The sequence below is a fragment of the Seriola lalandi genome, unplaced genomic scaffold (genome assembly GCF_002814215.2).
Source record: "Seriola lalandi dorsalis isolate HSWRI2012SDOR001 ecotype SW California unplaced genomic scaffold, Sedor1 jcf7180002054682, whole genome shotgun sequence".
Taxonomy (NCBI): Eukaryota; Metazoa; Chordata; class Actinopteri; order Carangiformes; family Carangidae; genus Seriola; species Seriola lalandi.
Genome location: NW_019525235.1, coordinates 2,406,926 through 2,434,146, shown reverse-complemented (window position 1 = coordinate 2,434,146; position 27,221 = coordinate 2,406,926). Strand labels below are relative to the sequence as shown.

The 27,221-nt window shown below is 38.9% G+C and overlaps 5 protein-coding genes across 7 annotated transcripts; 3 read left to right on the top strand and 2 right to left on the bottom strand.

The window, feature by feature from the left end:
- The first annotated feature begins 1,913 nt into the window (after window positions 1–1,913).
- Window positions 1,914–10,186, top strand: znf592 (zinc finger protein 592). The gene is made up of 9 exons (XM_023422465.2): window positions 1,914–2,071; window positions 2,553–4,813; window positions 4,912–5,090; window positions 5,193–5,366; window positions 5,460–5,619; window positions 5,951–6,211; window positions 7,479–7,591; window positions 7,703–7,844; window positions 7,955–10,186. The coding sequence occupies exons 2-9, from the start codon at window positions 2,573–2,575 to the stop codon at window positions 8,453–8,455; spliced, it is 3,771 nt and encodes a 1,256-aa protein (XP_023278233.1). The 5' UTR covers window positions 1,914–2,071; window positions 2,553–2,572; the 3' UTR covers window positions 8,456–10,186.
- Window positions 10,187–10,434: 248 nt separating this feature from the next.
- On the top strand, window positions 10,435–11,376 carry nmba (neuromedin Ba). Its single transcript, XM_087178287.1, has 3 exons — window positions 10,435–10,690; window positions 10,797–10,980; window positions 11,082–11,376. The coding sequence occupies exons 1-3, from the start codon at window positions 10,528–10,530 to the stop codon at window positions 11,101–11,103; spliced, it is 369 nt and encodes a 122-aa protein (XP_087034413.1). The 5' UTR covers window positions 10,435–10,527; the 3' UTR covers window positions 11,104–11,376.
- Window positions 11,377–11,520: 144 nt separating this feature from the next.
- kti12 (KTI12 chromatin associated homolog) lies at window positions 11,521–15,397 on the top strand. The gene is made up of 9 exons (XM_087178270.1): window positions 11,521–11,737; window positions 12,596–12,647; window positions 12,741–12,793; window positions 12,883–12,938; window positions 13,042–13,121; window positions 13,294–13,453; window positions 13,584–13,646; window positions 14,375–14,445; window positions 15,195–15,397. Exons 1-9 carry the CDS (start codon window positions 11,587–11,589, stop codon window positions 15,334–15,336), a joined length of 828 nt encoding a protein of 275 aa, XP_087034396.1. The 5' UTR covers window positions 11,521–11,586; the 3' UTR covers window positions 15,337–15,397.
- A 935-nt stretch (window positions 15,398–16,332) lies between these two features.
- ch25hl1.1 (cholesterol 25-hydroxylase like 1, tandem duplicate 1) lies at window positions 16,333–17,550 on the bottom strand. The gene has a single exon (XM_087178269.1). It carries the CDS (start codon window positions 17,494–17,496, stop codon window positions 16,663–16,665), a length of 834 nt encoding a protein of 277 aa, XP_087034395.1. The 5' UTR covers window positions 17,497–17,550; the 3' UTR covers window positions 16,333–16,662.
- A 574-nt stretch (window positions 17,551–18,124) lies between these two features.
- On the bottom strand, window positions 18,125–25,745 carry LOC111667049 (uncharacterized). 3 transcript variants are annotated; one of them, XM_023422618.2, is made up of 12 exons: window positions 25,725–25,745; window positions 24,316–24,891; window positions 23,798–23,857; window positions 23,656–23,708; window positions 23,411–23,555; window positions 22,885–23,276; window positions 22,569–22,797; window positions 22,299–22,413; window positions 21,986–22,097; window positions 21,772–21,883; window positions 18,409–18,521; window positions 18,125–18,298 (listed from the first exon to the last, which is right to left on the bottom strand). In XM_023422618.2, the coding sequence occupies exons 2-12, from the start codon at window positions 24,877–24,879 to the stop codon at window positions 18,229–18,231; spliced, it is 1,965 nt and encodes a 654-aa protein (XP_023278386.1). In that variant the 5' UTR covers window positions 24,880–24,891; window positions 25,725–25,745; the 3' UTR covers window positions 18,125–18,228. The 3 variants fall into 3 exon arrangements, with proteins under 3 accessions (XP_023278386.1, XP_023278385.1, XP_087034394.1); XM_023422617.2 differs by having other exon boundaries at window positions 25,606–25,734; XM_087178268.1 differs by having other exon boundaries at window positions 25,610–25,725.
- Between the last annotated feature and the right edge of the window lie 1,476 nt (window positions 25,746–27,221).

Sequence of the window (27,221 nt, the reverse complement as noted above, 5' to 3'; positions counted from 1 at the left end):
CACAAAAAACAAATGTCTGATTCAAAAATACAGTTATTCCACAGTTCATAACACTCAGTGTGTGCTCAGTCGGTCTGGATGAAGGTGATAAACATTAATTCTTGTTTTAAAACCACAAGACATTTGTGTTCACTAAGTTGTCAGAAAGCCTCGCAGACCCTGAACTTCATTAGCAGAGGTTAATGACACTGAATGCCTTGGTTCACTAAGTCAAGACATTTTTCTAATGAACACCATCAACTCATTTGCCAACAGAACAGACAGTTTAGATGTGGCAGTAATAACTTGAGAAATGTAATAGCTGAGCGAATGACTGTACTGCTTACAATACAAAAAAAAATTAAATTTATGTAACTCAATTTTTAATATCTCACCATTCAGTGTGTTCATTGTTCCCTTTAATCACTAATTGTATGTAGGCTACATATGGTCACTGATACTCCATGTAGCTGTTAGAGCCTGTTACATTGCTTCTGTTAAGTTTACACTTAATGAAGCTTTTTTTATCTGACACCAAAGTGCTCCAGGCCTGTGCCTCTATAATCTTAACAGGAATTGGTGTCACTACTGTACTGCCTGACTAGTGGGAAGGGAGACATTTGAACCTTTACTCCCTCAAGTATGTCTTACAGGACATCAGAACACAGCTCCTACACTGATACACATACTTTGTCCCAATTCAGAGGCACCTGAGCTCATGGATCTTCCACACAATCTAAAAGCTAAACCTGCCCTTCAGACATTTCTCCTTAAATCACAGACAGAAATTATAACATGTGGCAGGAAAGTTGCCCTTAAATGACCCACAAAGTGTAAATACCACTGGGAAACTGGGGTGAGTTTACTTCCAGTTCAGGATCACAGTGTGAGTTGTGGTCTTTCACATAATGGACATAATGGCAAATATTGTACCAGTTCTATTGTTAATCTATCTACATTCAATTCCACTTTGCTTTATTTCACCAGGAAAATCCACTCAGTATCAATACTGCATACCAGGTAGTCCTAGGTACATATATTAAAAACAAACAGTAAAACAATACCTTATCTTTCTCTGTGATGTCCTGTGATTTACAACATATCCAGGTTGCTAACAAGAGCAAACAGCAGAGCTGATGCCTGGTTTCCCTTATTTACATCCTGATTATAAATTAACAAAACACTCTGTTTAGGCATTAACTGCCACAATGGACACTGAGCATAACAAAAAGTACATGGGTTGTTTTGCTGTTAAGATTAACATCCAACTGGTAATTATGTCTGCTTTGGTATTTTTCTGATAGCTTTACCTTTACACAACAGTGTGTCCAAAGAACATCAACCAAATCTCACTGTTCAGGGTAACAAAATCTTAGTTTAAATATATTTTGATCATGCAGACATTTATTATCTATATTACTGTATTTCTTTACGTGTGTTTCACCACCTTGAGTTGTAACTGACTTCTGTGTACAAATTGCTTGAATGTTAACCATTGTATTTCCTTTGGACTTAGGACGTTTACCAGGAAGGGTGTCTAATGAAAGAAGCCATTGAGTGGCATTATAGTTGTGTTTCAGCTTTAGCCACTTTTTTCTTTAGTGACTCACCCAGTTTTTTTGGGACTACATTTCAGAAGTAGCCTACCCCATTAGGAAATTCACAATAGCAAAGTTACATACACAAGGTATGAGCAGGGAGTGTTGTACGTTAGCAACAACAGTGTGCAATAGTTCAGGGCCCTGGTGTGCATCTCTTTAAAGTTTGATTTTGGTATAAGAATGGTATTAACATACTTATCCCAAATATTACCCTCATACTTTTTACTACTCACCTGACACAGCAATGCCAACGTTTGTGCATTGCAGCAGCTGGTCCTATTCAAGCGGTCAATAGCACCTCCTGTCGTCTGTAAGACAACGCCGAGGGTTGAATCACTTAGCCACAGGAAAAGGAAAACGAAGTTAGCTTGTAGCCTAGCTATGAAACCATGAAACCCTGCAATAGCCAAACCTAGCTGGCGAGCACTCAGCGCCTACTGTTAACTACATAGTTAATTTACTAGATCTGTTAAACATAACCGGATCAAATGGTAAGCGAACTTGTGCATCGATATACGTGACGAGTTTAGGTTACTAGCTTGGGTGAATTATTTGCGCGCTAACATGTTGCTAAGCTAGGTTGCTAACTTACTGGCTTGGCTCCGTTATGTAGCCACTCGGCTAACTGACTGTATCTTCAGTGTTAGCTACGCTAACATCAAAACAACTGACAGTAGTCCAGCCTATGAAGTAGTTGATACATTTGGTGACTGTGTGAGCACAACAGTCTGTGTTAAATGTTAAGTCACGTGTGTTAATGCATGTTTCTCTACAAAATAGTAGCTGCATAGACGAAAACCAGCCAACCTTTGCTACGTTTAACTTGCTAGCCACAGCTAACGTTAGTATAGAGGACGGTACCCAGCTGCCAAACGGTTATCTGTCAGATTGTAAAACACCAGTGGTATTTAAAGCTCTACCTGTAGTGCCTACTGTGTGCATTAAAAACTAACCTTGCACGTGTTTCTATAGATTTATGAGACTGCGCAGCCATGGGTGACATGAAAACCCCAGATTTCGATGATCTTCTAGCTGCCTTTGACATCCCAGATGCCACAGGGTTGGATGCAAAAGAGCCCATCCAGGGGAGTCATGAGGAGTCAGAGAGTCAGCTGAAACACACGGGGATATGTCTTGATGACAGCTTATTGAGTAACCAAGCTGTCTCAACATCAGATGTTCCTGTTGTAAGTGTTATTGTGAAAAACACAAGTCGCCAGGAGTCATTGGATGGTTTTAGCGATAGGCTTCACTCAGGATCAGCATTGCAAAATGGATTCAGGGGACAAGAGACTTCCATTGACTCTGTTGATACAACTAATTCTGGCTTCTCCAAATCATTTGTCTCGGCCTTGAATGGGGAGAGTTCAAGAGAGTTTCTCGGAAAGGCACCTATTCAGCACAAACCTGATGGAACACCAGTATTTTCCCAGTCACTTTCTCATTTTAGTCCGATCTCAAGTCCTGAATCTGAAGACACTCAGTGTAGTAGAGATGAAATGCATCCAAAACAAGAGAGACCCTGTTTCCCTGAAGCTTCAGTTTTGGTGGAGCCTTCAGTCCCAGACAATCCAAAAAATTTGGACCTCAGCATGTTTGATGATTGTCCAAAGAACTCTGATATTCCCAAGAACACTCAAAGGAGCAGAACAGAAAGTAGTAGAAGTGAGAAGCCCTCAGACATCTGTGTCAGTAATGAAATTGATACAACACAGAGAGTACACAGTGCACTTCCGCCGCCAAGCGGTAACCAGAACTTTATTGAGACGAACTACGATTCAGGATCCTCAATGGATGTTCCAACCTCTTATCCACATGTCAAATCTCAGACATCTAAATTATCCTCTTGCCTTGAGGCTTTGGTGGCTCTAAATGCTAGAAAAGATCCCAGTGAGCAGACTAATCCCAGAGAGACATCAGCAGTTCAGAATGACTGTGTGAAAGCTAGCCCCAAGGTGCCCATATCCCCACGGAGCCCCAGAAGTCCACTTGAAGCTGTGAAACGGTTATTGAAACCCTCTGATAGCCCTGTAAGCATCTGCAGTGATAGTAGTGGCAAAGCATCTCCTGCATTGGCATCAGGTTCACCTCCTGCTATACCCAGGGTCAGAATAAAGACCATCAAAACAACATCTGGGCAGATCAAGCGCACAGTCACCAGTGTGCTGCCTGATTCAGAAACAGATGAAGTTCATTCTACTTATGAATCCTCTCCATCGCAGAGTATGATTAGTGAAGACTCTTACTGCAATATGTCTCCTCATCAGTCTCAAAGTGCAACTGTTGATAGCATTGTTGGAATACAGAATAAAGGCACCTCAGCTAGTGCATCTTCACCAAAAGTATTATACAACAAATCAGAAGCAAACTCCAGGAGGTCAGGCACAACACAGTCTGCAGCAATATTTCATAATACTAGTGTTCCTGTCAAAAGATCTGTCGCACATCAGGGCCAGAAACCAAAGAGAGTGTCAGCCACAACAGGTCATACAACTAGCACAAACTTCCTTCCCAAAGCAATGCACTTAGCTAGTTTAAACTTGGTCCCTCACAGTGTTGCTGCGTCAGTAGCTGCACGGTCAACGTCTCATCAACAAAGCCAACACACACTCTCCTCTACGGTGTACAGCACTGTCCCATTGGTGCATCAGGTCAAAACAGCCAACCCTTATCCTCGCACATCCATTCCTAACACTGCAGCAGGAACCTTGAACAGACTGTTGACCAATGCCAACCCTGTGCCTACATATGTGCCCAACCTGAACCCCCCGCCAGAGAGCAATATCCACCTTCCACCACGTGGGTACTGCTGCCTCGAGTGTGGGGACTCCTTTGGGTTGGAGAGGAGTCTAGCGTATCATTACAGCAGGAGGAGTGTTCACATAGAAGTAGGATGTACACACTGCGCAAAGACGATGGTGTTCTTCAACAAGTGTGCCTTGTTGGCACATGCCCGGGAGCACAAGAACAACGGTATGGTGATGCAATGCACACAGCTCCATATGAAACCCATAGCAGAGGAGCAAATGTTTGTACCCCTGAGTGCGGAACCTGTGAAAGCGGACCAGTACACCTCACCATCACCCTCCCGTAAAAGCCAACCTGTTCTACCCTTATATCCTGACAGCGTTATTCGCCACCGACTCCAATGCCTGGAGTGTAACGAGCAGTACTCTGACTACAAAGCTCTTGCAGGCCATTACCAGAGGCCATCAGAAGATGTAGAAGGACTAGTGAGTACATGTTTCAATTACATTTTAAAGGCTTTGTGACAAGTATTTATGTATTTTCCAAAGTTGACAATATGCTCTTGTTTTGTTTTATAACACAGATGTGTAAATTGTGCTCAATGTTGCTACCAAACAAGTGCAGCTTCCGAGCTCACCAGCGCACTCATGCACACAAGTCCCCTTACTGCTGTCCTGAGTGTGGTGCCCTGAGACGCTCCGCAGACATACAGAAGCATGTCAAGGAAAACTGTCTGCACTATGCACGCAAGGCTTGGTACAAGTAAGTAGCCAAGCATGAACTGCAGGCCTTTCATTTAAAAATCTCAGTGACATACAATGCAATGTTACAAAAAAAGTGGCATTATGTTTCATTTTTTTCCAGATGTCTTCACTGTGATATGGTTTTCAAGACCCTTCAAGGACAAAAGACTCACATTGAAGAGAAACACTGTGAGGTCTTTTACAAGTGCTCCATCTGTCCAATTGCTTTAAAGACCTCTGACAGCTGTGAAGTTCATTTGAAAAATAAACACAATGCTATCAAAACATCGCCTCAGTGAGTCCACATCTCATGACTTGACTGTTAAAAGTTGTACATTTCTTTTTGCAGTTTTATGGGGCATTTTAACTGTTCTCTTCTGTTTTGCAGGTTAATCTTTAAGTGTTCGTGTGAGATGATTTTCAACAAGAAACAGTTACTGTTTCAGCATTTCCATGAGAATGCCAACAAGCGTGTGACCTGTGTATTCAAGTGTCCAGAATGCAACTCGGTCTTTCCACAAAAGCAGCTGTTAATGCAGCACTTCAAGGTTAGAAGATCTTGTGTATGTCTGCAAGTAATCTGTTTGCAAGTATTTGTAGGTTAAATTTAATTGTCTTGTAGGAGAAACATTTATCCGTGTAGTTGGTTACCTATTTCATACTTACATTACATTACGTAGATTAAAACTGTGCAAAAAACTGACTTTTAAACTGAGCCCTTGGGATCATTACTGAATTTGCCAAGCAAAGCTCAGTTACTTCTTTGTCTAATTATTAAAAGCCTTGCATGTGAAAGAGAAATCAATATATTAAATGAGGAAGTCACCCAGTCCAACGAACCTGAAGTGTGATTTTTGCCATTTATTTTCTGTTTTGCAGGGTGTGCACATAGGAAACTTGACGGCAGAGACAGAGAAGAACAGTAGACAATCTGACAAGACTGACTTGTACCAGGATGTTCATCCCGTTCAACAGCAGAAGAGTCACAGTCCTGTGAAACACTCAGAAAGTCCAAGAAAAAAGGCTGAGCAGGACAGCAGACCTCGTGTCAAGCCCACCGGCTGGACGTGCGGGGAGTGTCTCCAGTGGTTCCCTGAAAGAGACTCCTACGTTTCTCATGTGAAGACCAAACACGGGAAGGTAAGGCATCATAAATTCCTCATGATGGAACGTGTTTGTGTTGAATCAAAACATATAATATAATATAATATAGTATAATAATAATATTATAATATAATATACATATAATATGATATATAAGTGCTGTGCACTCAAATACATCTTTTTTTGAGTCGATATCATAGACCCACACTGTGCACTTTAACTAGTAGCAAACTACAGATTCACTCTCACACTTTGTCCAGTTTCCAGTATTGAAACTACAGTATTTTAATTATATGATCTGTAGAATACATATATTGCTTTCAATTTAAAATCGGTACAGTGTTGATATTGATAATTGTGTCCCGATATTATCAGGTTGCCAAAATGTCTTATTATCAAAATATTGGTAATATATAATATTATAATAATAATATTAATATCATAAATATTTTGATTTGTTTTTTTAGCCCCTTTAACTGGATCCTTGTCAAAATATAATGGGTTCTCTCTGGCCCTTGCCCCATCCCTGCACCATGTTTGGTGAAATCGGTTAAGTAATTCTTGCGTAATCCTGCTGACAAATAAACAAGCAGACATGGGTGAAAACATAACCACCTTGGTGGCGCAAATAAGTTTTAAATCCCCATTTTCCTCCAACATACTCATCATGTAATCAACATGAATATGTTAACATCAAGTGGAACCGTAGTTTGGCTGGTATTTGTAATCATCCTTCCTTCAGACACTTTAGCCAGCCACTGTCCTTTCAGCAGCGCAGCTTGTGCAGTGATGACAGGACAGATGACAGCTGGGTCTGACGACAGTGAGTCCTGCAGCTGAGGTCAAAGTGGGTGTTGATTGAATGGTTGAAGGCAACCATGGCATGAGACAAGCTGCTGATGATTCTTTTGTGAATTTCTGTCGCTAATTCTCAGCTGTATGACACGATGTTTACATACTTCAGTTTTGTGTGCTAGATTTTTGCTTTTAGATGACACAGTAATACAGATTAAACTAGCCATTGTAGCTGAGTGTAGCATATTTAATGAAATGTTATTTCACATGAATCCTGTGAAATTTTCAAAATGGAGTGATTAGTTATGTTTTTAATTACCTAGGTAATAAAGTAATAATTTCCTTAATGGTTACTTGTGTGTCGATAATGAACTCATTATATGTTCATGATTACCTCATAACTCAGGTAAAAAAGTAAAACAAGGTTGGAAGAAACTTTTATAACTGTTCGTGACACTTTTTAAAATGAATGTACCTTTTTATTTTTGACTTTTGTTTATTCCAACAGTCAATGAAGAAGTATCCATGTCGAGATTGTGAGCAGTCTTTCAACTCTGCAACTAGTGTGAGAAGACATATCCGCATCGACCATGACGGAAAAAAGAAAAATTACACTTGCTGGTAAGATTGTTATGTTGAAAATTAAAATGAACTAATCAGCGTTGTCAGTGTGCATAAAATTAAGCATCAGTCCTCTAATTTCCATTCATTCATTTTTTTTTTACACTTGAGGTATTGCACGGATAGGAAGACAATATGTACAACGACTATGATGTTGAAGAACCACATCAGTCTAATGCATGGAATCAAAAATCCTGATCTCGGCCAAATGCCGAAAACTGTAATCCAGGAGTCGAAAAAGGCTTTGGGCAAGGTATTTATTTATTTATTATTTTTCAAACGCAAAGAACAAAGGCATAAATACAAATGTTATAGATCTTACGGACGATCATTTTAAAGTGTGTTGACTTCTGTGATTTGCAGGGACTTGTATCAGAAAGACCTGTTGTTGGCACACAGAAGGAGGGGAAGGACCGAGCTGGGAGTCTCGAGGCTCCGTCAGCGAAGCGTCTGAAAACTCAGTACCGCTGTTCAAAGTGTGGTTTCATCACAGATGACAGTACACAGTTCCAGCAGCATATACCACAGCATAAATCTGATGAAAACACTCCTCAGTGCCTTCACTGTGGCCTGTGTTTCACATCAGTGCTGTCTCTCAACAGACATCTTTTTATTGTACACAAAGTCAAAGACCCTGAAGAAAAAGGGACAAAGGAGGCGGCAGCAGAGGTTAGAGGGATGGAGCAGGATAATCAGCCAGTTAGATCAGCAGAGACTGATGAGGTAAATAATTTGTCACCAGAGCTAAACGAAACTGAGCCCTCACAGGCAGAAGAGCCTGCACGTCTGCACTGTGACAAGACCACGGACTGTAACTCAAAACTGAGCGCTCACTCTCGGACACAAACAGCCTCTCCTCTGTAGTAAGAGCGGCCTCTCAGTTGCTGTAAGGTCTTGAGTTTTCATGCGACTGTAACAAGGGAGGCTTGAAGTTATGCATGGAGGTGGTACAGTGTTTGGGCCTTTTTCATTTTGAAATTTCTCTCAAATTATTCAGAGGCCATGCAGTATATTCAAGGAGACATTTAATATCAAACAGTATTTTCATAAATGAGAGGACAAATTAATATTCACATTTCAATTATTTTTATTTAACTTTGCATGTTGGTAATATATTCATCTTGCCTTTCAGACATAACTGAACTCATAGTACAGCTAAAGCTTTTTCTTTCTATTACCTTTTTTATTCCATCCACCCTGACAGGAGATCCAGGAACTTTTGTTAGTTTTTAGGTCTGGTATTAATGGATGTAATAGTGATGGGGTGGATTTTTGCCTTTGTAACCAATGGTAAATTTAAATTGCTTAAATCTGAAGTATTTCATGCTACACACTATTACCTGAATGGGATTCAGGTTTCAGTTTTTATGTTGACTGTGTTGCAATTATTTTTGCAGTACGAAGCTAGAATTTTAGTCGCCATTTATTACAAAACATAATATAGTTCAATATTCATTTAAAAGCAGTACTTCTGCATTCATGGTAATCAGTTATCTTAAAAACAAGTATCCTGTAAGATCAGTTACAGGTGCACAGTTGTCTTACTAAGCAAAGCCTACTGAAATTAGGCTATACATAAGAACAAGAGTTTCTTTTGACACTTTCAGAATTCTGAAATTCTTTTACCTTCATTTGTTGAACGTGTTTGATTTGTGGGTGCCTAAATTGTTCCAAATCTGGCCTTTAAAAGAAAAAAAAAAAAAAAAAAATTTTCTTTTAATGAGCATTCAGGAGAAACATGTGGAGGTATTGGATGTGTGGTGCAGCAGTAATGAAAATACCTCAAATTGCCAGAAGTGTATTTTTCAGGCAAGTGAACGGTCAATGTTAAGTCAAATCAGGGTACATTGTTTTGGATAATCCAGAGCAGGTGTGAAAGTGAAGTTTAGCAGCATATTGGAGATAATGTTTTAGAAATCAGGACCTGTCAACACAAATTTGCTCATAATAAAATATACTAGTTACAGCTGAGGAATTTCTTAAATCCATGATCCATTAAAACTCATAATGGTGTTTCCTTCTCACTCACAGGTCCTGATTTGTAAAGCGACACCTCCTGTTTTGTAATGAGTACATGACAGTTCCTACCTCCATGGTAAATGGCAGTGATTGTTAAAAGTTGAAAGGCTTTGAAGAGTTACAGGTAATCTCAGTGCAATGTAAAATTAGTTTATAAAATGTGTATTATCCCACATTATTAAATTTTATAAATTATTTTGGGAATGATAGTAAGGCTATACGGTCATATTGACTGAACTGGCAAATGAACTTTTCTATGTAAGTGCTATATGAGCTCTTTATTTCTCTGTAATCCTTAAATCACCGCTCTGCAGCAGTCATTCTGCAGAGGCTGAAGAGAATGACTTGTTCACGACTTGTTCTTTTGTAATGCTTGTCGAAAGAGATTTGTACTTTTGATACTGTGTACAGTGCGGACTTGTATTGGAAAGTAACCTGTGTATGTACAGTAGCCAATGAACCCTGGATTCACAGCATTTCTTAAGCCATTACATCTGTTCAGCATGCAGTGGCCCATGTGCCTTGCTGTTATGTTTACGTAATGTACTTACAAATAAATCGGTGCATTTAATTATACATCTGCTTGGTCTTTTGTCTTGTGTTACAAATTGGTTTCTGTACTAAACTACTGGATGCTGGGGAGAAAGTATTTAATGGTATTTGGATGTGATAATTAGTGGTTTCGCATTGAGGTCACGTACTTGACAATCGTCATAGCAAGTCAAAATGGTACATGGCATCTTAATGTGCATTGTGTATCCAATAAGAAACCAACTACAGATGGATGACTTCATCCCATTAGAATATTAAGCCCATCCTATCTCAGTATAACTGCCTGTCCAGAGGAGAAGAGCAAAGAGATTTTAATTAACTGCCACCAAATTTTACCACCAAATTGTATAGAGCACACTTGAGGAATGAAAGGCACTTTGACAAAAATCTGCAGAGCAGGACTCCTGTCTTCTTTCATCCTTATCTCATATATTGCCATGACATCTTCAATGACTCTTGATTTGACTGAGCTGAGAAATAAAATTTCAAAGATCAAGGTGAATCCGAGGGGGAATCTATGGGCAACAGGTAAGAAAAATTTAATAATTATATATATTATATTTTTGTTATTCTTAAAATGTACCTTCAACTGCTTACATTGAGATTGTATGTTTGTTTGTTTTTTAACAATAAGGACATTTCATGGGCAAGAAAAGTGTTGTGGACAGTTCCTTTCTGGAGTCTGCCTTTGAAGATGTGAATGTTCCCACTGAAGTCAGAGCTGTTAGTCCTCTGCACCGAGTGGAAGACCTGCAGGCACTGCTCATTCACATGTTGAAAACTGCCCAACAAACACAACAGAAACAGGCACTGGACATGTTAGTTCATTTTATTATTATCATTATCATTATTGTTGTTGTCGTTGTTGTTATTTAGCTGATTATAAACTGAAACTGATTATATTTTTCTATTCATTTAGAGGAGGAGGGGATCCTGCTTGAGGAACGTTGTTACACCATCAGTATGATCAATGATGAATAAGAAACTCTGTCAATGAAGAGGAATAATAAGATCCAATGTTTCTTTTTTTTGTTTATGTGATGTGTTATAGGCCTATTGAAAATGACTATGATGCCAGTCTGCACTGCTTTATTCATGGATCCATTTATTTGAACCTAATATTGATGTGCCATCTGTCAATAAACCAGTACTGAAAGCCAGACCAATTGACAGCCCATTTTCTGCTGATTTTCACTGTTTTTGCCTTTTGAAATATTCTGTTTATTATTTGATTAAAACAGCACAGAATCTAATTGAAGTTTGTGTTTCATTTCTATCAAAGTATTTTCACACAATACTTAAAAAAATGTGGCGCCTCCTGTTGGTCGTCTAAAAAACAGTTTTAGTTATTGTATCCGGGTGAAAGTGGAAACATGCTTTTTCCTCACATCTCCGGGTGGTTTATTTGATAACACACAGTAGCCATGCCTCTAATAGTGATGTGTGGTTACCCCTGTAGTGGTAAAACACGACGGGCAGAAGAACTGAAGGTGTATTTTGAACAGAACACGGAGCGAAAGGTTCATATTGTGGGAGATGGAGCTCTGGGCTTTGAGAAAAACACTGTTTACGCAGGCAAGTTAAGCTAACCGCGTCTGTCTTCATTGAGGTATTATGTAGATGTAGCTGTTGCGTTTTTGTGAATACAGTGCTGTTGGAAGCTACTTTTACATGTTAGCTATCCACTAAATCCTTCATGTGCGTTTGTTTTCTTTATTTCAAACGCAATATCTCACGCTTCTGGGTGGCCAGCCTCGCCGTGACCTGAGGCTAACTTAGCTGGGAAAAGTGACGTGAACCTGTTCGTTAAAAAAAAGATCATCTGTAATTAAAATAGATTTGTTTGCGGATCGTTGCTAGATGTGCCGCTGACTGAAAGTAAATTAAAGCGAGCTTTTCGAGCCTTAAATTAGTGATATTTTGAATGGAGTTTGGCGTTCAAGTGTCTGCATCATTGGTCTATGATGGAAGACTCCACCTACTAGACTATATCCTATTAGATTATAGTCGATATTCTCTTTGCAAAAAACAATAACAACAACAACAACAAAAAAAAGACCTTTAACATATCAGAAACAGTATATTACATTATTTAAATGGAGTGTAGCATGAAATTATTCAAACAGCTTTTGAAGATATTGTCATTTGGTTCACATGATCATTATCTCACCACTTTCTGGCCTGACATCAGGAGTTATAGACTTTTCACTTCCAATTAAAGTTAATTATGATCTTCCTACACAGTACTGCATAGAATGTATATATATATATATATGTTCAGTTGTTCAGTGACCAAACAATAGCACAGTCCTGTGTGATGCATTTGCTAAATAGTTGATAACAATCAAAGAGCTTCTTGAAAAGGATTTCTACAAAGTAACCTTGGACTTGGCAGACCTCGGCAGTAACTTTATCTTGCTGGATATTTTGCAGATTCCCAAAAGGAAAAAAATGTCAGAGCAGCTCTGAAAGCAGAGGTAGAGAGGTGGGTTTCATCAATTTCAAAATGTAGATATAACATTGATGTTCTACTGTCTCTGCCTACTTAATATTTATTTGTTTTGTTTTGTTCATTTAGAAAAGTCAACAAGGATGACATTGTAATTTTGGACTCATTGAATTACATAAAAGGTAAATCGTATTATTTATAGTGTGCTGTGCAGAGTCTCTATTTTAACACTGTGACTTGTCTTCACCTTTAAAATTGAAATACCTTGCAGGTTACCGCTATGAACTGTTCTGCCTCATCAAACATGCACAGACACCACACTGCCTGGTAAGTGTTCTAAATAAGTTACTATCTGACTGGAGGTTAAACTAAAAATATTATTAATACATTAACCACACAAGTCAAAATCTTTGTGCTTCTTTTGATGAAGGTATACTGTTTGACATCAGATGAACAGAGCTCATCGTGGAATACCAGCAGAGACGCTGCTGAGCAGTACACACAGGACATGTGAGTGAGAAGCCTCTGTGCACACAGTATAGGTGCATGTTAACCTGTGATAAGACTGACTTAGTGTTAAGAAATATTTTTATGCTGGCCATTGTCAACAATTATAATCATTTTTTGTATTTTTTGTCAACAGTTTTTGTAATTTGCTTTATATCTATTTTGTCCTCTGTAGCTTTGACGCATTAGTTCTGAGATATGAAGCTCCAGACTCAAGAAACCGATGGGACAGTCCTCTCTTCACCATCCTGAAAGATGACACACTTTCATTTGAAGCCATTTCTGACGTGCTTTTCAAAAGAAAAGCACCCCCACCTAACCAGTCTACTCAGAGTGTAAGGGACATACACATGCTTTTATTTTATTTTTTAACACGCATACAGTATTCTATACATGTAGATGTATTCTCTGCCATTCTACCTTTTTGACTGCCTGATTGTAATAGGTCCTTGTGTTTCTCCGCAGCAACCGCTGTCATCCACAAACTTCTTGTATGAGTTGGACAAGATCACACAAGATGTGTTAATGGTAGGTTTTTATCAGATGTTTTGCATTATTTGTTCATTTTCCAGTCACTTAGGGTTTTTTCCTCCTTATATATTGTTTTTGCTGGTGACAGTGAGCACCAAAGTGAGACTCACACACTATAGACTGAAAAATACTTGACACGAATCCTTGCAGATTATATACGTGGCAATCTTTCCAAGGTCCACCATCCAAATCACATAAAATGTAAGAATTTAGAAGAAGAAAGCATTATTTTTGGTCTTAATCTTGCATTGCATGCACCCATGTCCCTCTTCAAATGGTTAATGTCCAGATTACTTAATAATTGCTAAGTGGTTGTTTATCCTGATGTGTAAATACCTTTTCTCCTGTAATTATTTATCAATTTATTGACGTTTCTCTGATGTTTGTGTTTGCAAATTGCTGCTAGCCAATAAGAAATTACCTCCTCTGTTCCCTTGATGTGCCATGGTGTCCACCTGTTTGTAGCCTGAAATAGTATGTTCTTTGTTGCATTTTCTTCCATACTGAAGTCTACAAGGACAATAATGTTTTCATTCTTGCAATATTTTTGCACAAATTCCCTGTAAATGAAACAAATAGTTTGAAGAATAAGTCCATAACCCACTGTGCAGATCTCATTTTGCTGCTCTTGAACTCCCTACAGTCCAAAGCACCCGGGAAGTTGTTTGTCGGTAGGAACATTATCTGTTGTCTGCATGTGTGACAAAGATCATTTCAAATTCCAGGCAATTTTTAACGCCCTGAAGACAAGTGTTCCTGGGGATCTCATTTCAGTTCCAGGAGCTACAGAAAAGATATCCTTTCCTTACATGTCCACATTGTCATTTAAAACTCAATTTTCTTTTCACATTCAACAAATCTTGGTAGATCTTTTTTCATGTTTGCAGCCCTGTGTGATGTCACAAATCCAGGTAGCTGTGATCTATCACAGCTAATGACTGTTTCTTTGAAATTCCTCGTTGCCTCTGTTTATTTCTGGTGACTCATTTTCATCATCTACCTCCTAAGGGAAGTCACATTACTTCACCAGTGGGAGGCGAGGTGCTTTACATCAAATGACTTGATAGAAATGTCCATGCATGTCCATCAAAGGATTGAATTGAAAGGTAGAGCAACCAATCACTGTTAAAGGTCTTTCCAGTAATAACATAGTGTGAGATGTGTATTGTGGAGAGAAACCAAATGACGTAGATTAATGGATTTTTATTGGCAACTGCAATGTGCTGGGCTTTCTCAGAAGAAAACACTTTGATTTTCTCCTTTTTGAAGGTGTTGGTCCAAGCAGAAACTACCAACTTAAAAGTACATTAAATTCAGCACTGGTCAGTCTTTAGTGACAGGCGCATACTTTGAATTTGAAATAATGTCTGTAACATTCAGCACTTTGTTATGTCATAGTGTCATCCTCCGTAAAGACTGAAATGTGTCACTGTGACCTTCAGATACTTTGGTCGGCTACTTACTGTGGAAAACTTGTCGTTATGGGAGAACAGCTTGCACACTGAAAAACTAGTTCTCAAATGTCCTTAACCTGATGTTAAACATCGAGCTCACCAGGAGCATCAACATGGCAGAGCTGCGGAAACTACGCCGCCAGTTCATCAGCTACACCAAGATGCACCCAACAGAGAACACAGGACAAATTTCCAACATGTTTGTGCAGTATTTAAATAAGAGCCTTCACTGAAATTATATATCATCAGCTTCATTTTTATTTTTTGTGACAAATAAATATATTTAAATATTAATTGACTTTTTGTGTTGTTGACCATTTTAGATTCATTTACACACACTTATGGTCAGAAATATCAAAAGCAATGCATTTCTCAGAGAAGAAATTTCACTCATTTCTTAATCAGAGCAAAAATGTGAATCACCTGACAAAATAAATACAATACCTGTAAATTCTATACTAACGAATTTCTAGTCAGGACAGCTGTGAAAGCTATCTGTGAACCCAGTGTATAAAAGCCAAAAGAAGAAACCATAAACAGATTTGATAAAAAAAACATCTAATCTCAAGGTCCAAATAACCCTGTGTGTCCAAAGCTTTCAGACACATGGCTTTCCTCAGCAAATGAAGTTGCTCAGTCATCACAAAGACGAAACACCAGATAAGTGAACCTTGTGTTCAGAATGCGTTGTCAAACCTTCACATGCTACACGAGACAAAACTTTGATACTAAATACCAGTCCAGGCCCCCATGTACATTTCTAATATCCCCATGCCTCTACTTTTTGCTGTGTCATTTTCTGTAATGAATTCCACATTCCTGTCTGCCTGGAGCACCTTGTTCAGTCCAAACTGAGTATTTAGCCTTAGCCTTAATTCCCCTTGTATTGTGTTTGACCTTGAGGTGACATGCCTCACAAACAGTGCTTGGAATTCTTGTTCAAATGCTCCTTATTCCTGTGTGTTTGTAAGGGAAATGTTGCTGAGCAAAGCTCTTTCAAAGATTTTGTAATATGTAAGAAGATTGTGAGAAAAGCTAGAACAGGAAGTTATTTATAGGAATTTGTGCTTGGTTTGTCTTCAACTAATTACTGTTGATTACTTCACTGGACTGACTTGAATGATGTGTGATTATGCACACATAGCATGCATGGAGAATAATGTATTGAATGGCAAAACTTTTATATAACTTTTATATTCCATATATCACAGAAACAACATCAATAGAAATAGAGACAAAATATAATTTTATTTAATGAATAGCCATAAAAATACACTTTTCATTGACTTTTATTTTGTATTGTGCAAGGTTAGTCCATCGAGGAAGCTGCATCACAAAGAAAACCAGGAGGAGCAGCAAGGAGGCAGCAAGTGCTATAAAATTAAAGACACAACAGTAAATGAAGAATAATGATATGATGATAATGATATGATAAAGAAAATAATGGAAATTGATTTGAGAAAGATAAAGAATGTGACAGTGCTAAAATAGCTGTGACAATAACTTACAAAGGAAAAACACTACACATGCAGTATGTACAGAATTGCTTTTCGTTGTTATCAGCTTCTCAAAGTTTTTTTCTTCAGAGGAACAGCAGTGCCAAAGATTATGTCCCAGTGACTGAAGAAAGGAGCGTAGTTACTGCTCGGCCTCTGGTGGTGCATGTTATGAGCTGGTGCACCACCCAGCAGACCAAACGGCACCAGATGGTTGAGGGTCCATGGCAGGTCATAGCCTATGTGGTCCTCCACAGACATCCAGATACTGAAAACCGTCATGCACCACGTGGTGAGCGGGTGACATTTTAAAAGAAGAGGGTCCTGGTTGCTCCAGAGTCCGACAGTCATCAGTTCTGGGATGCTGAGCTGCTCAGTCGACCACGAGAAAGGTGCTGTGTATTCATGGTGGATTGCATGGATCCACCGGTAAAGCTGTGTATTCTTGTGATGTATGAAATGCCAAATATAGTACTGAGTGTCAAAGAGGAGAAGTGCAGCCAGTCCATCAACGAATACCTCATATAGAGTGGGAGCCTCCTGTGGCAGAGTTGGTGCTGGCAGAATAAACATGCCAATTATTACAGCAGGGAGAACAAAGAAGATATGGTTATACAGCGCTATAAAGAAGCTCTTAGCCATCATTTGCACTGTTGGCTGCATGTCTGGTTGGATCTTGTACTGATACAATAATGGCACTTTTTCTCCCAAGAGATCCAGTACAGCAAACGGTATACTGAAGAAGAAATAGCTGGAAAAAGCCAGTAGGACTGGGAAAAAAGGAGATGAAATTAGAGGCAGGTGGTGCAAAAGCAGATAATCCCAGAGAGGCTGAAGCAGACGATCTGAGGCCCCGGAGGGCAGGAGCTTCAGGGGCAGATCACTGATGTTCAACATCTTGCTGTGGTACAATGCAAGGTGCTGCAAGTCTCATGATCAAGACAAAGTTCTGCCTTTATATAGTGGAGTCCAACAGAAGGGGCTTTGCTCCCAATTGGAACAGACCAGCAGATTTTGGTTTTTCCCCCAGCAGCTTTTTGTTTTTCCCCCAGCAGCTCAGTATTGACAAACAGACCTTCACAAGAAGATTAACAAAAGCAGTCAAGAACATGCATTTAGACAAAACTCACTTTATCAGCCAGTACAGGGTCAAACATTTTTATGCATGGAAGGAAGGAAGGAAGAAGGGCAAAAACATTGTTTTGAAAGTGTGAAATATAGCACATTTTCTTCAATATTTCCAGCTCAGAATAGATTCTTATTTTGTCCTATATAAAATTCTGATCATCTTAAAATTAAAAAAGTGTTGATGCAACTGTTCACATTGCATGTAAAAGGTGACTTTGGATACCTCATGCTGATTGTCAGACACAACTGTACTACATATTTTATTGTTCATCCATAGATAAGTTAAAGCAGTGTGTAAGACCCACAAGGGTACAAAGTCCTCCAACTCAATCCACGATAAATCTTGAGACTTTAAATATTAGTTCAAAATATGAAAACTTATCACACTCACACTGAATGATCATAACAACATGATTTATTGGGCAAATACAAAATTTCATTGAAACCATGGTTCATGTATCATAAATCACAAATTAATGCAATCGTGCTCTTTTTCACCAGCTACTTCTTTTCACTGGCTGCCTTCCTTGAAACCGTTTTGTTGGTGTTGACATATTTTTGTCGATCATTTCTGAAGAGAAAAGAAAAACAAACTCTTAACCTTGTAACCACTGAAAGAAATGTCAACGTTTTTTAACAAATAAAATGTTTCTACTACTACCATTATGTTTTCTGATGTACCTGCTCATTTTCACTTTGTTTCTGCATCCCAGTCCTCCCTCCCAGTGGCTGCTGCGTGCGCCTCTCGTCATCATGCTGCCACAGCTGATGCAAGACTTTCCATTGCCGTATGGCTGCGACAACAAACATGGTGGAGATTACATTCAAAAAATGTACCCATTGTGAATATGTGGCTCGCTACAGCTGAAACATTGAAGGGCTCACTCTGATCCTTGTGGTCTGTTGTTTATCTGATCTACCTCACTTAGCACAGTGAATCACTCAGCAAGTCTATGCTAACTGTCCCTGTAGTCGCTTTTTTGGTTTGATTTTTTTTTTCTCTTTTTGTTATTGTTGTCTGTTTTAGCCGCACCTTTCTTTCCCTTTTTTTTTTTTTTTTTTTTTTCTTTCTTCTCCTCATTCTAGGTGTGTCTGTGTGGGGGGTGGGGGGATTGATGTAATGGTATGTTCAGTGACTGTACATCATTATTTGTTTTATGTTTGAATGAAAATAAAATAAAAATTTGATCAAAAAAAAAAAAATGTACCCACGAACGGGACTGAGCACAGAGTATCACTTTATGCCGATGACCTTTTACTCTATGTCTCAAATCCCACTGTCTGCATGGACAGAATTCTGGACATTTTACATACATTTGGCTCCTTTTCTGGTTATAAATTGAACATTACAAAAAGTGAATGCTTCCCTCTTAATAATACAGCAAGACAGATTCCGGCTCAAACACTACCGTTTCGCTTAGCCTTTTCTAGGTTTCAATATTTAGGCATTAATATCTTGAATAGTCTCCCTTTACTACATAAACATAACATTGTGGAACTGGTCAGAAAGGTGAAATTGGATCTATTACGCTGGAATAACCTCCCATTGTCGCTTCTAGGTAGAATCAACTCTATCAAAATGAATGTTCTACCAAAATTTCTATTTCTTTTTCAGTGTTTACCTATATACTTGCCCAAAGCATTTTTCAACGAATTGGATAAAATTGTTTCACATTTCATCTGGGCGGGAAAGACTCCAAGGGCAAGGTACTCAGTTTTGCAAAGATCCAAGGAGGAGGGAGGCCTCGCTCTGCTGGATTTCAGGGCATACTATTGGGCAGCCAATATTCAAAAAGTCTATACCTGGTATAATTTCCCCAATACAGACTGGTGTCAGATGGAAGCTTACTCATGCAACCCTGTCTCTTGATCAGCTTTAATATGTTCCTCTCTAAATGCATACCCTACTAAAGTTACTTCCAACCCGATTGTATTGTCTACTATGAAAATCCTGAAGCAGTTTAAACGGCACTTCAAAATCACCTCTTTTTCCCCACTAATGCCCTTCTGTGAAAACTATTTATTTCCACCCGCAGCACTTGATTCAACTTTCTCTCTGTGGAAAGACAGAGGGCTGGTGAATTTTGATCAACTTTATGACAAGGACATTTTTATCTCCTTTGATGACCTGCGAACTAAGTTTACCCTTCCACAAGCTCATCTATTTAGATATTTTCAAGCCAGAGATTTTGTTCGTTGTAATTTTTCCAATTTCCCCCATAAACCACCTCGCACCCTCTTTGATGTAATTCTTTTTCTCCCCACGGCTCGTGGATTTATCTCAGTTGTGGTGAAATTGATCATGTCATCACTATCATCCCCACTGGCGACTAGAAATTCATGGGAAAGGGAGCTAGGTTGTTCCCTGTCAGAGGAATGGTGGGTGAGGGCCCTTGACAGGGTTAACTCCACCTCATCTTGTGCCGGTCTGACATTAATTCAGTTTAAGGTCCTACACAGGATACATTATTCCAAAGCTAAACTTAAAAAACTTTTTAATACAAGTGATTCATGTGATAGATGTTCTCTGGTCCCAGCCAGTCACACGCACATGTTTTTCTCCTGTCCGAAGTTAAACTCATTCTGGTCCTCTTTCTACAATACTCTTTCAAAAGCTCTAAACAAACCAGTGCTCAGGAGTCCGTTAACCTCTATCTTTGGTGTGCCTGAAGAATTCACACGCTTCACCAACAGGGAAAATAATGTTATTGCTTTCACATCTCTGGTTGCACGCAGACGTATTTTACTCCAGTGGAAGGATAAGAATCCCCCCTCTCCTAACTCTTGGCTGAAGGATCTAATGTCATTCCTACACTTAGAAAAAATCAAATACAGTATTAGGGGGTGTGCCGACAAATTTTATAAAACTTGGAATCCCTTTCTCTCCTTAATTGATTCAATTCCCTCCTTAGATGATTAAAGTGGATGGATCTGACTGAGATACACTGATGTAACTCTTTTTTCTTGAGAGGGGCCAGGGGTTGTTCTGATGAGTTGATGGTTGAACTTTAAGCACAACGTGTACAAATTGTGATAGTTAAATTTTTAATTTTGTTTTCCAAGCATTTCGGATCCCTCCTCTAAATGTCCCTTTTTGTTATTTCTATCATTATTATTATTATTAATTTTTTTTTTTTTTTTTAATTTTTTAAATTTTTAATTTTTTAAATTTTTATTTCATTATTATTATTTTTTTAATTATTATTATTATTTATTTTTTGTTGTTGTTTGTTTGTTTGTTGGTTTGGTAATTGTTCACCCCTCCTGTTTTTCTTTGAGGGGGAGAGAGTCGGGTTTGCTCATGGTCAGCATTACTCATTGCATTTTGCTCATGGTTTGTGAATGTAACTCTCTTATTTGCGTGTGTGTGGGGGGGGTGTTCTGAAAGGGGGAAAAATGGGTGAAATGTATCCTCACTAAAGGAAATGTGTTGTATCTTGATAACCCAATAAAAAATATATATGGGGAAAAAAAATGTACCCACTATCAACCTTATGCATTCATGTTTCCAGCTGGAACCAAACTTTGTATTTTTTAATGAGCAATTTAAGTGAGCCAATCAATTCTTCCCCTCTTCTTTTCTCCTTTTCACCTGATATAACTTCTGACTTCTATTATGAATACCTCAAAGTTTCCTGCCTGGATCTTTAGTTCAATATGCAGCATTTATCTACTTTACCAGTGACAAGTTTGAGATGTGCATTTTTTTAAATTATATTCCCTACTGAAGCAAAGTGGTTGATAATATGAAGTCTTACAATGATAGAAAAAGGTGAAATACTTACTTTCAGCCTATGTCTGTGGTTTGGAGATTAATGTAAGGTTATGAATTATGTAAACCAACACAGCATACAGTAGATATAAAAATAAAAATTCTTGGCAGAGAGCTGTGACGCCGACCTTTATGCTCTTTGTTAGTGTTACTTTGAATGGAGGTGATGTAGGATATTATACTTCTCTTCAGTGAACTGAGTGCAAATCAGCCTGGATAACAGTATTAGCTGAATGCCTAAAATGTAAAGTCATGTCATGTCTATAGCTCACCTGTTCTTTGGCACAGTAGCCACAGATCATCCTGGTGGCGAGTTCCATGGGGTGATCCTGGTCCTCGTCGTGGCACACATCACAGGGGTACGCCCGGCCGCAGCAGGGAAACCTAAGAACATGGGTACAAAGCTTTCACCAACTTCTCCAGGAACTTCTCAAAGCTCAGATATCAGACACGTGAAAAAGAAATAGGGCACAGCAAGCATGATACCTTAGCCAGCGATGGCTCTGTTTGTAATGTTTGCATGTTCCTTTTTCCGGCAGTGGCTTCCCCTTTTGCACAGCAGGGTCTCTTACTGTCTTATAATTAACAGTGCTTGAACCTGTACAAAAGGAAAAAAAATCACATTGTATTGGCCTTTCTGGTCAATTTCCGTCTTTGTACTTTGACTTTTATATATATATATATATATATATATATATATGTAACAATGTGAGGTGAAAATGGACAGTGAGCCAACTGTCGTACTTTGTTGTTGTAAGATCTCTGATCCCTTTGATAACAAATGTAGGTGAGCTCTGACCTATTTTGTTGGTGCGTGGCTGAATATACTGGAATCTTGTGCTCTCAGCCAGGATACTGAGTTTGCTGTGGCAGTGTTCACAATTAAACTCTTTTGTTTGTCCATAGGAAAGGTTCTGTTGAAAAATGAAAATAAAAGAAAGCTCTTTCAGAGAAGGTCAGAGCTCATCAAAACATAACAGTATTGCAGTTATTTTGGATGTTATTTCACGATGTTGACTTTTACACAAAAAAAAGCATGTACAGCAGTGACCAGAACATGTTTCATTACCTGCACAGGGCACTCCTTGGAGCAGGAGAGGCAGCCCAAAACGAGATCACAGTCCTGAAGCACGAGGTCAGCAGGTGCAGCATTGTGGAGGTCCAGGTATCCCAGGATATCACTGTAATGGTGCAGCATGCAGGGCCTGAATGCAGCATTGATGCTTGCATTGCACTTTTCACACTGAGCGGTGCAGGCTGTCCTTCCAGTGAGTGTCAGGTCTGCAGTTACCTTACACCTGCAGACAGGACACATACGACACAGAGTCCGCTTTACAACTGAGGATCAGATCTTAAGCTATCATATTTTTGTTCTTTTTCCTTACCTATTACACTGAAGACAAACTGTAATCTGTTGGGCGACTACAGTGGCTGTGTTCTCTCCCAGCCTCAGTCCCAGCACCTTCACCTCTGTGCCTCTGCGGGGATCACTGATCTTAATGTTCTCCACCAGATGACTAGCTTCCTCCTCCTCCTGCTGCTGCTCTTCATCGCAGCCTGGATGCAATAGCTTTCCTCCCTCCATTGACCTCTCACATTCTCGCTTTTCCAGTTTTCCCTCAGTACTGGCATCCTCATCTGCATCTGCAGCAGCAGCGGTGTCAGAGGCAGGATCAGAGGAGTGATCATTCTCTGATTTTTCGCACACTGTTGCCTGGAGCTCCTGGTACGGTATAAACTGCAGTCCAGCCTTTTCTAAATCGACGTCTTTTTTCAACTGAAAAAATTTAAAAATGAAAATGTTATAATTAGCATTAAGTAAAATATTTAAAGCATTTATTTACAGCTCAGTAAATTCAAAGGGAAGACAGATTCACAATCATCTGCTGTTCACACAGCTGGTAGTCTCACCTGCCTGGCTCCCTCAGTGAACAGTCTCTCCAAACTGCGATCCAGCCAGCGAAGAAAAGGGCGGAAGAGCAGTTCTATCTTTCCCAGAAGCTGATTGGTTGCATGCTTGGCCTGAAGCCAGTCCAAAGATGCTTGTTGTACATGTCTGCACAGGCAGAAACATTATTAAAATGACTGCAACTGTCTACTGTCAACAGCAATCATTCAAAACATTAAATATCAAAATAAACTGGAAATTATTTTACCTTGCCATTACTGGTGGCAGATCCTGATCCAATGGTATATCCAATGTGAAAATCTAAGGACAATGTATCATTGTCATGAGGAACAGTTTTGTTTATGTCAATTACTTAAATATGTTACAGAATCTTTAGTGGTGGACTTTACCTCCTGTGGGTAATTGCCTGGGAAGCTTACCATGATGTCAATCTCATTCAGATCAAAAGGCTGTGAGTCAGAATGCAGAAGATCAGTATTTTACCAGATAATAATGTATTTAATCAAATTGCTGGCTATGTTTTACCCTATATTGGGGTCAGTTGCTTAGAATTACAATTAGGGAATAGTGTAATACCAAAATTTTACTTTCCAATTACTTGCTGTCAAATGAGCCAGTTTTAATCACTGCCTTACCCCATTTCTCTTATAACAAACAGGATTAATTCAATCTCTGTGGTGCAGTGTGATACAAATCCGGTGTTTTCCTGTGCTAATTAACAATTAAACAGTGAGTGCTGTCATAGGGTTATAAGAATGGTTGTATTATTAATCAATGGTTAGGTTCAGTATTTGTCTCTGAACAACAGCAATACTCGATACAGTTTCATTTTGTGTTATAAAGACATATATGTATATCTGAGCTCACAGCAGAGAAGTGGAGATAGAAGGTAGAAGACGATATATACCCAGTCTGGATCAGTGGCTTGTACAGTCGCCCTGTAATAAATAAGTTTGCCATCACTTCGTTCCTGAACAATCAGCTGGTCTTTGGGAAAACGCTTCTTCAACTGCTTGATCTCTGTGTCTCGTAACTGATTGGCGAGATCCTCTGTTAGATCACAGAGTTTGACCTCCTGGAGGATGCTGGGGCGGGGTACTGGTGGCATCCTCTGGGCGGGTCTCGTTTGATTGCCAGAGACAGGCATGTTGTCCACTGTGGGGATCTGTGGTGGATGCCAGAAGCGACATCTGTCCTCCATAGAGCAGTGGCCGGAGATAAAGTAGCGACAGGGGCGGCGGCCAGCTGCTGGGGCAGCCCTGGTGTTATTAGCTGGAGGAGGTGTAACATCTAACTGGCTGAATGTCCTGATTGTTTTCTTCTCATGAGCACTGGCGTCATCTCTTACATGTAGAAATTTACATTTCTTCCCATAACTGCAGTATCTTCCTTGAGAGAAGAAACGGCACAGCTGTTGTGTTTGAGGAACTGGCTCAGATTCACCTGTCTTACCATCCTCACCATTCTCCATTGTTGTCGACACCTGAATGAATGAATAGAGTAACAAAGACTATGGAAAAACTTACAAACTAAGGAGCATTGTCATGTAGAAACAGGCACAGACTTTCCCAAAAATGCTGCCACAAAGCGGGAAGAACACAGTGGTTCCTTTTTTTTTTTAAGCTTGTGACGCCTTAAAATGAACTACTTTATGCTTGTGACACCTCAGTACAGATCATGGCCTTTATGCATGTGTGAGCAGTTCAACCAAGGAGTGATTTTCCTTCTCTGTTTGTTTAACTTGAAGGATCTGTAGAGGCCTGAAGAAGAAGTATCCAGCATTTCACAAGAAAGAGCAAAATATACATTATTTTGTTTAACAGAAGTATCTGGTGACCCCCTAAATTTTGTTCTTGGGGGCTGTGATGGGATACCACTGGTCTAAAATATCAGTGTATGCTGCACCATTAAGATTTCGTTTAACTCAAATACATAAAAGGAATTAATGCAAATCATTAAAAAACTGGTCTGAAGATTGTGTACAGGGATATCTATATACCTTGGGCCATATAGTGTAGCTTTAAGGCCTGGGCAAAGCGTCAACATTTTCTCCAATGTTTACCAGCATGTAGTATGATAACATTACCAACGTTATCTGTTTACTTAGCTAGCTAAACTTTACGTACAGTTGGAGGGGAATTGTCTCTCTACTGTTGTCATTCAAATCAAAGAAGTTATAGCAGGAAGATGACATTACCTACAATACACGCAAGGGTCCGCATAAAGGTTTATTCCTTGTAATGTTAAAACCATAAGTGTTTGAAAGCTTCAAATAGCCTTTAAAATGCTTTTACTGCAACCTGTCATGTGACTTACGTGCTGCCATGCGTGCTAAAAGCCTAGTAGTTTTGCGTCATTACGTATGACAGGGAGTTTACGAATCGGTAGAGGGAACAATCTGGTCCGCAATGTTCCTACATCAATGGATGTTACCAGAGCCTGTCAATTGTAGAAAAACTTATCATGTATAGAGGTTGTGAAGATTTCTACTTACAGACTGTGGAAAGGTCCTCTGTTGTACATTGAATAGAATTTAGCTTTGGCGCCCTCTACAGTCTGGGAGGTTCAATGTTCATTCTTGACCATAGAAACAGTAGTTGAGAAAACATATCACACAATCTTAATTAGTAGGTGGAGTTTGCCCAGTTGTAACCGAATGATTATGTAGAGTTTCATTTTTCTGTGCACTTTGACAAAACATCCTTGTTGGCTGGAGACGTTCAAAGTTCAATTGCAACACAAATCCAATACCTATCTTATAATACACTGTAAAATGCTGTACAGTAATTTAGTGAAATCAACTAATCCTTTCTCATGCGTTTAATCTAAATATATACCTTTTGTTTATTTCAAATTAATTCAACTTTGAACGACTATTTGCATGAATGAACTGCTGAGAGATCACTCAGTCAACTCATTACATTAAGCTTTTAAAGAAACAAAACTAGCATTTTAACAGACTTCCCAGCATGCATTGTTACACCTACACCTTTTGGTCATAAGATCATTAAGACAACATGCATAATCCGTTAAAGTGCTCAGAAATATTGCAATAATTGCACAACAACAGGGCAAACTCCATCTACCCGGTGAAGGTCACGTCATGTGGCTGACAAAAAACCCCAAGAACAGCTACTTCATGGACCATGTGAAATAGTTGTTTCAATACTTAATTCATCTTTTTCATAGAAACTGAGGCCTACTGTAGAGCAGGGGCTCTGTTAAAATGCAGAAGTAAAAAGTTTCAAACAGCAAAAAATTATGAAAAATCTAAAGTTTGTATTTCTCATAAATTCAATATTCACTTTGTACATGTAATTATTAGCAATTTATATATTTTTCACTAAATATTGTTCAGATTGTGTACTTGGTTCATATTAAAATAGATCTGTACTGCATCAGTGCATCTGCTCACTTGAGTATACATGACCTGGAGATAATTTACTCTGTATTTTGCATATTATATTGCAGTTTATGTGTATTTTAATTCTATTTTTGTTTTTTCTTTAAAGCGTGACATATATGCTCTTTGTGTCTCTTCTTTTGAAACATATTCCTGTGTCCCTTTAGGCAACTTGTTCTCTGTTGGTCTTTCTGTCTTTACATGACCAAATGAACTAAACAAGAATTCCAGTGCGCTTGTACCAGTGTAAAATGGCAGATTAAGTCAATTGAACTTGAACTTGAACAGGGATAGCTCTAACAGAAAGTCAATAAGTAAATAGTTTCATATACTGAAGAATTTATTTCAAATTATTTATCATGTGGAGAGCTATATGTTACCAGTTACCCAGGGTGTATGAATAATTTATT

What these genes read in the sequence shown, in the direction of transcription:
- znf592 (XM_023422465.2), top strand. Translation starts at nt 2,573, where the DNA reads ATGGGTGACATGAAAACCCCAGATTTCGATGATCTTCTAGCTGCCTTT. An exon ending in TGAAGACCAAACACGGGAAG is followed by an intron (nt 6,212 to 7,478) that starts GTAAGGCATCAT and finishes TTATTCCAACAG; the next exon opens with TCAATGAAGAAGTATCCATG. An exon ending in CGAAAAAGGCTTTGGGCAAG is followed by an intron (nt 7,845 to 7,954) that starts GTATTTATTTAT and finishes TGTGATTTGCAG; the next exon opens with GGACTTGTATCAGAAAGACC.
- kti12 (XM_087178270.1), top strand. Translation starts at nt 11,587, where the DNA reads ATGCCTCTAATAGTGATGTGTGGTTACCCCTGTAGTGGTAAAACACGA. An exon ending in GAAAAACACTGTTTACGCAG is followed by an intron (nt 11,738 to 12,595) that starts GCAAGTTAAGCT and finishes GATATTTTGCAG; the next exon opens with ATTCCCAAAAGGAAAAAAAT. An exon ending in TCACACAAGATGTGTTAATG is followed by an intron (nt 13,647 to 14,374) that starts GTAGGTTTTTAT and finishes TTCAAATTCCAG; the next exon opens with GCAATTTTTAACGCCCTGAA.
- ch25hl1.1 (XM_087178269.1), bottom strand. Translation starts at nt 17,496, where the DNA reads ATGTTGAACATCAGTGATCTGCCCCTGAAGCTCCTGCCCTCCGGGGCC.
- LOC111667049 (XM_087178268.1), bottom strand. Translation starts at nt 25,630, where the DNA reads ATGCGGACCCTTGCGTGTATT. An exon ending in CTGCCACCAGTAATGGCAAG is followed by an intron (nt 23,556 to 23,655) that starts GTAAAATAATTT and finishes CTGCCTGTGCAG; the next exon opens with ACATGTACAACAAGCATCTT. An exon ending in TCACTGAGGGAGCCAGGCAG is followed by an intron (nt 23,277 to 23,410) that starts GTGAGACTACCA and finishes AAATTTTTTCAG; the next exon opens with TTGAAAAAAGACGTCGATTT.
- nmba (XM_087178287.1), top strand. Translation starts at nt 10,528, where the DNA reads ATGAAAGGCACTTTGACAAAAATCTGCAGAGCAGGACTCCTGTCTTCT. An exon ending in GGGGAATCTATGGGCAACAG is followed by an intron (nt 10,691 to 10,796) that starts GTAAGAAAAATT and finishes TTTAACAATAAG; the next exon opens with GACATTTCATGGGCAAGAAA. An exon ending in CAGAAACAGGCACTGGACAT is followed by an intron (nt 10,981 to 11,081) that starts GTTAGTTCATTT and finishes CTATTCATTTAG; the next exon opens with AGGAGGAGGGGATCCTGCTT.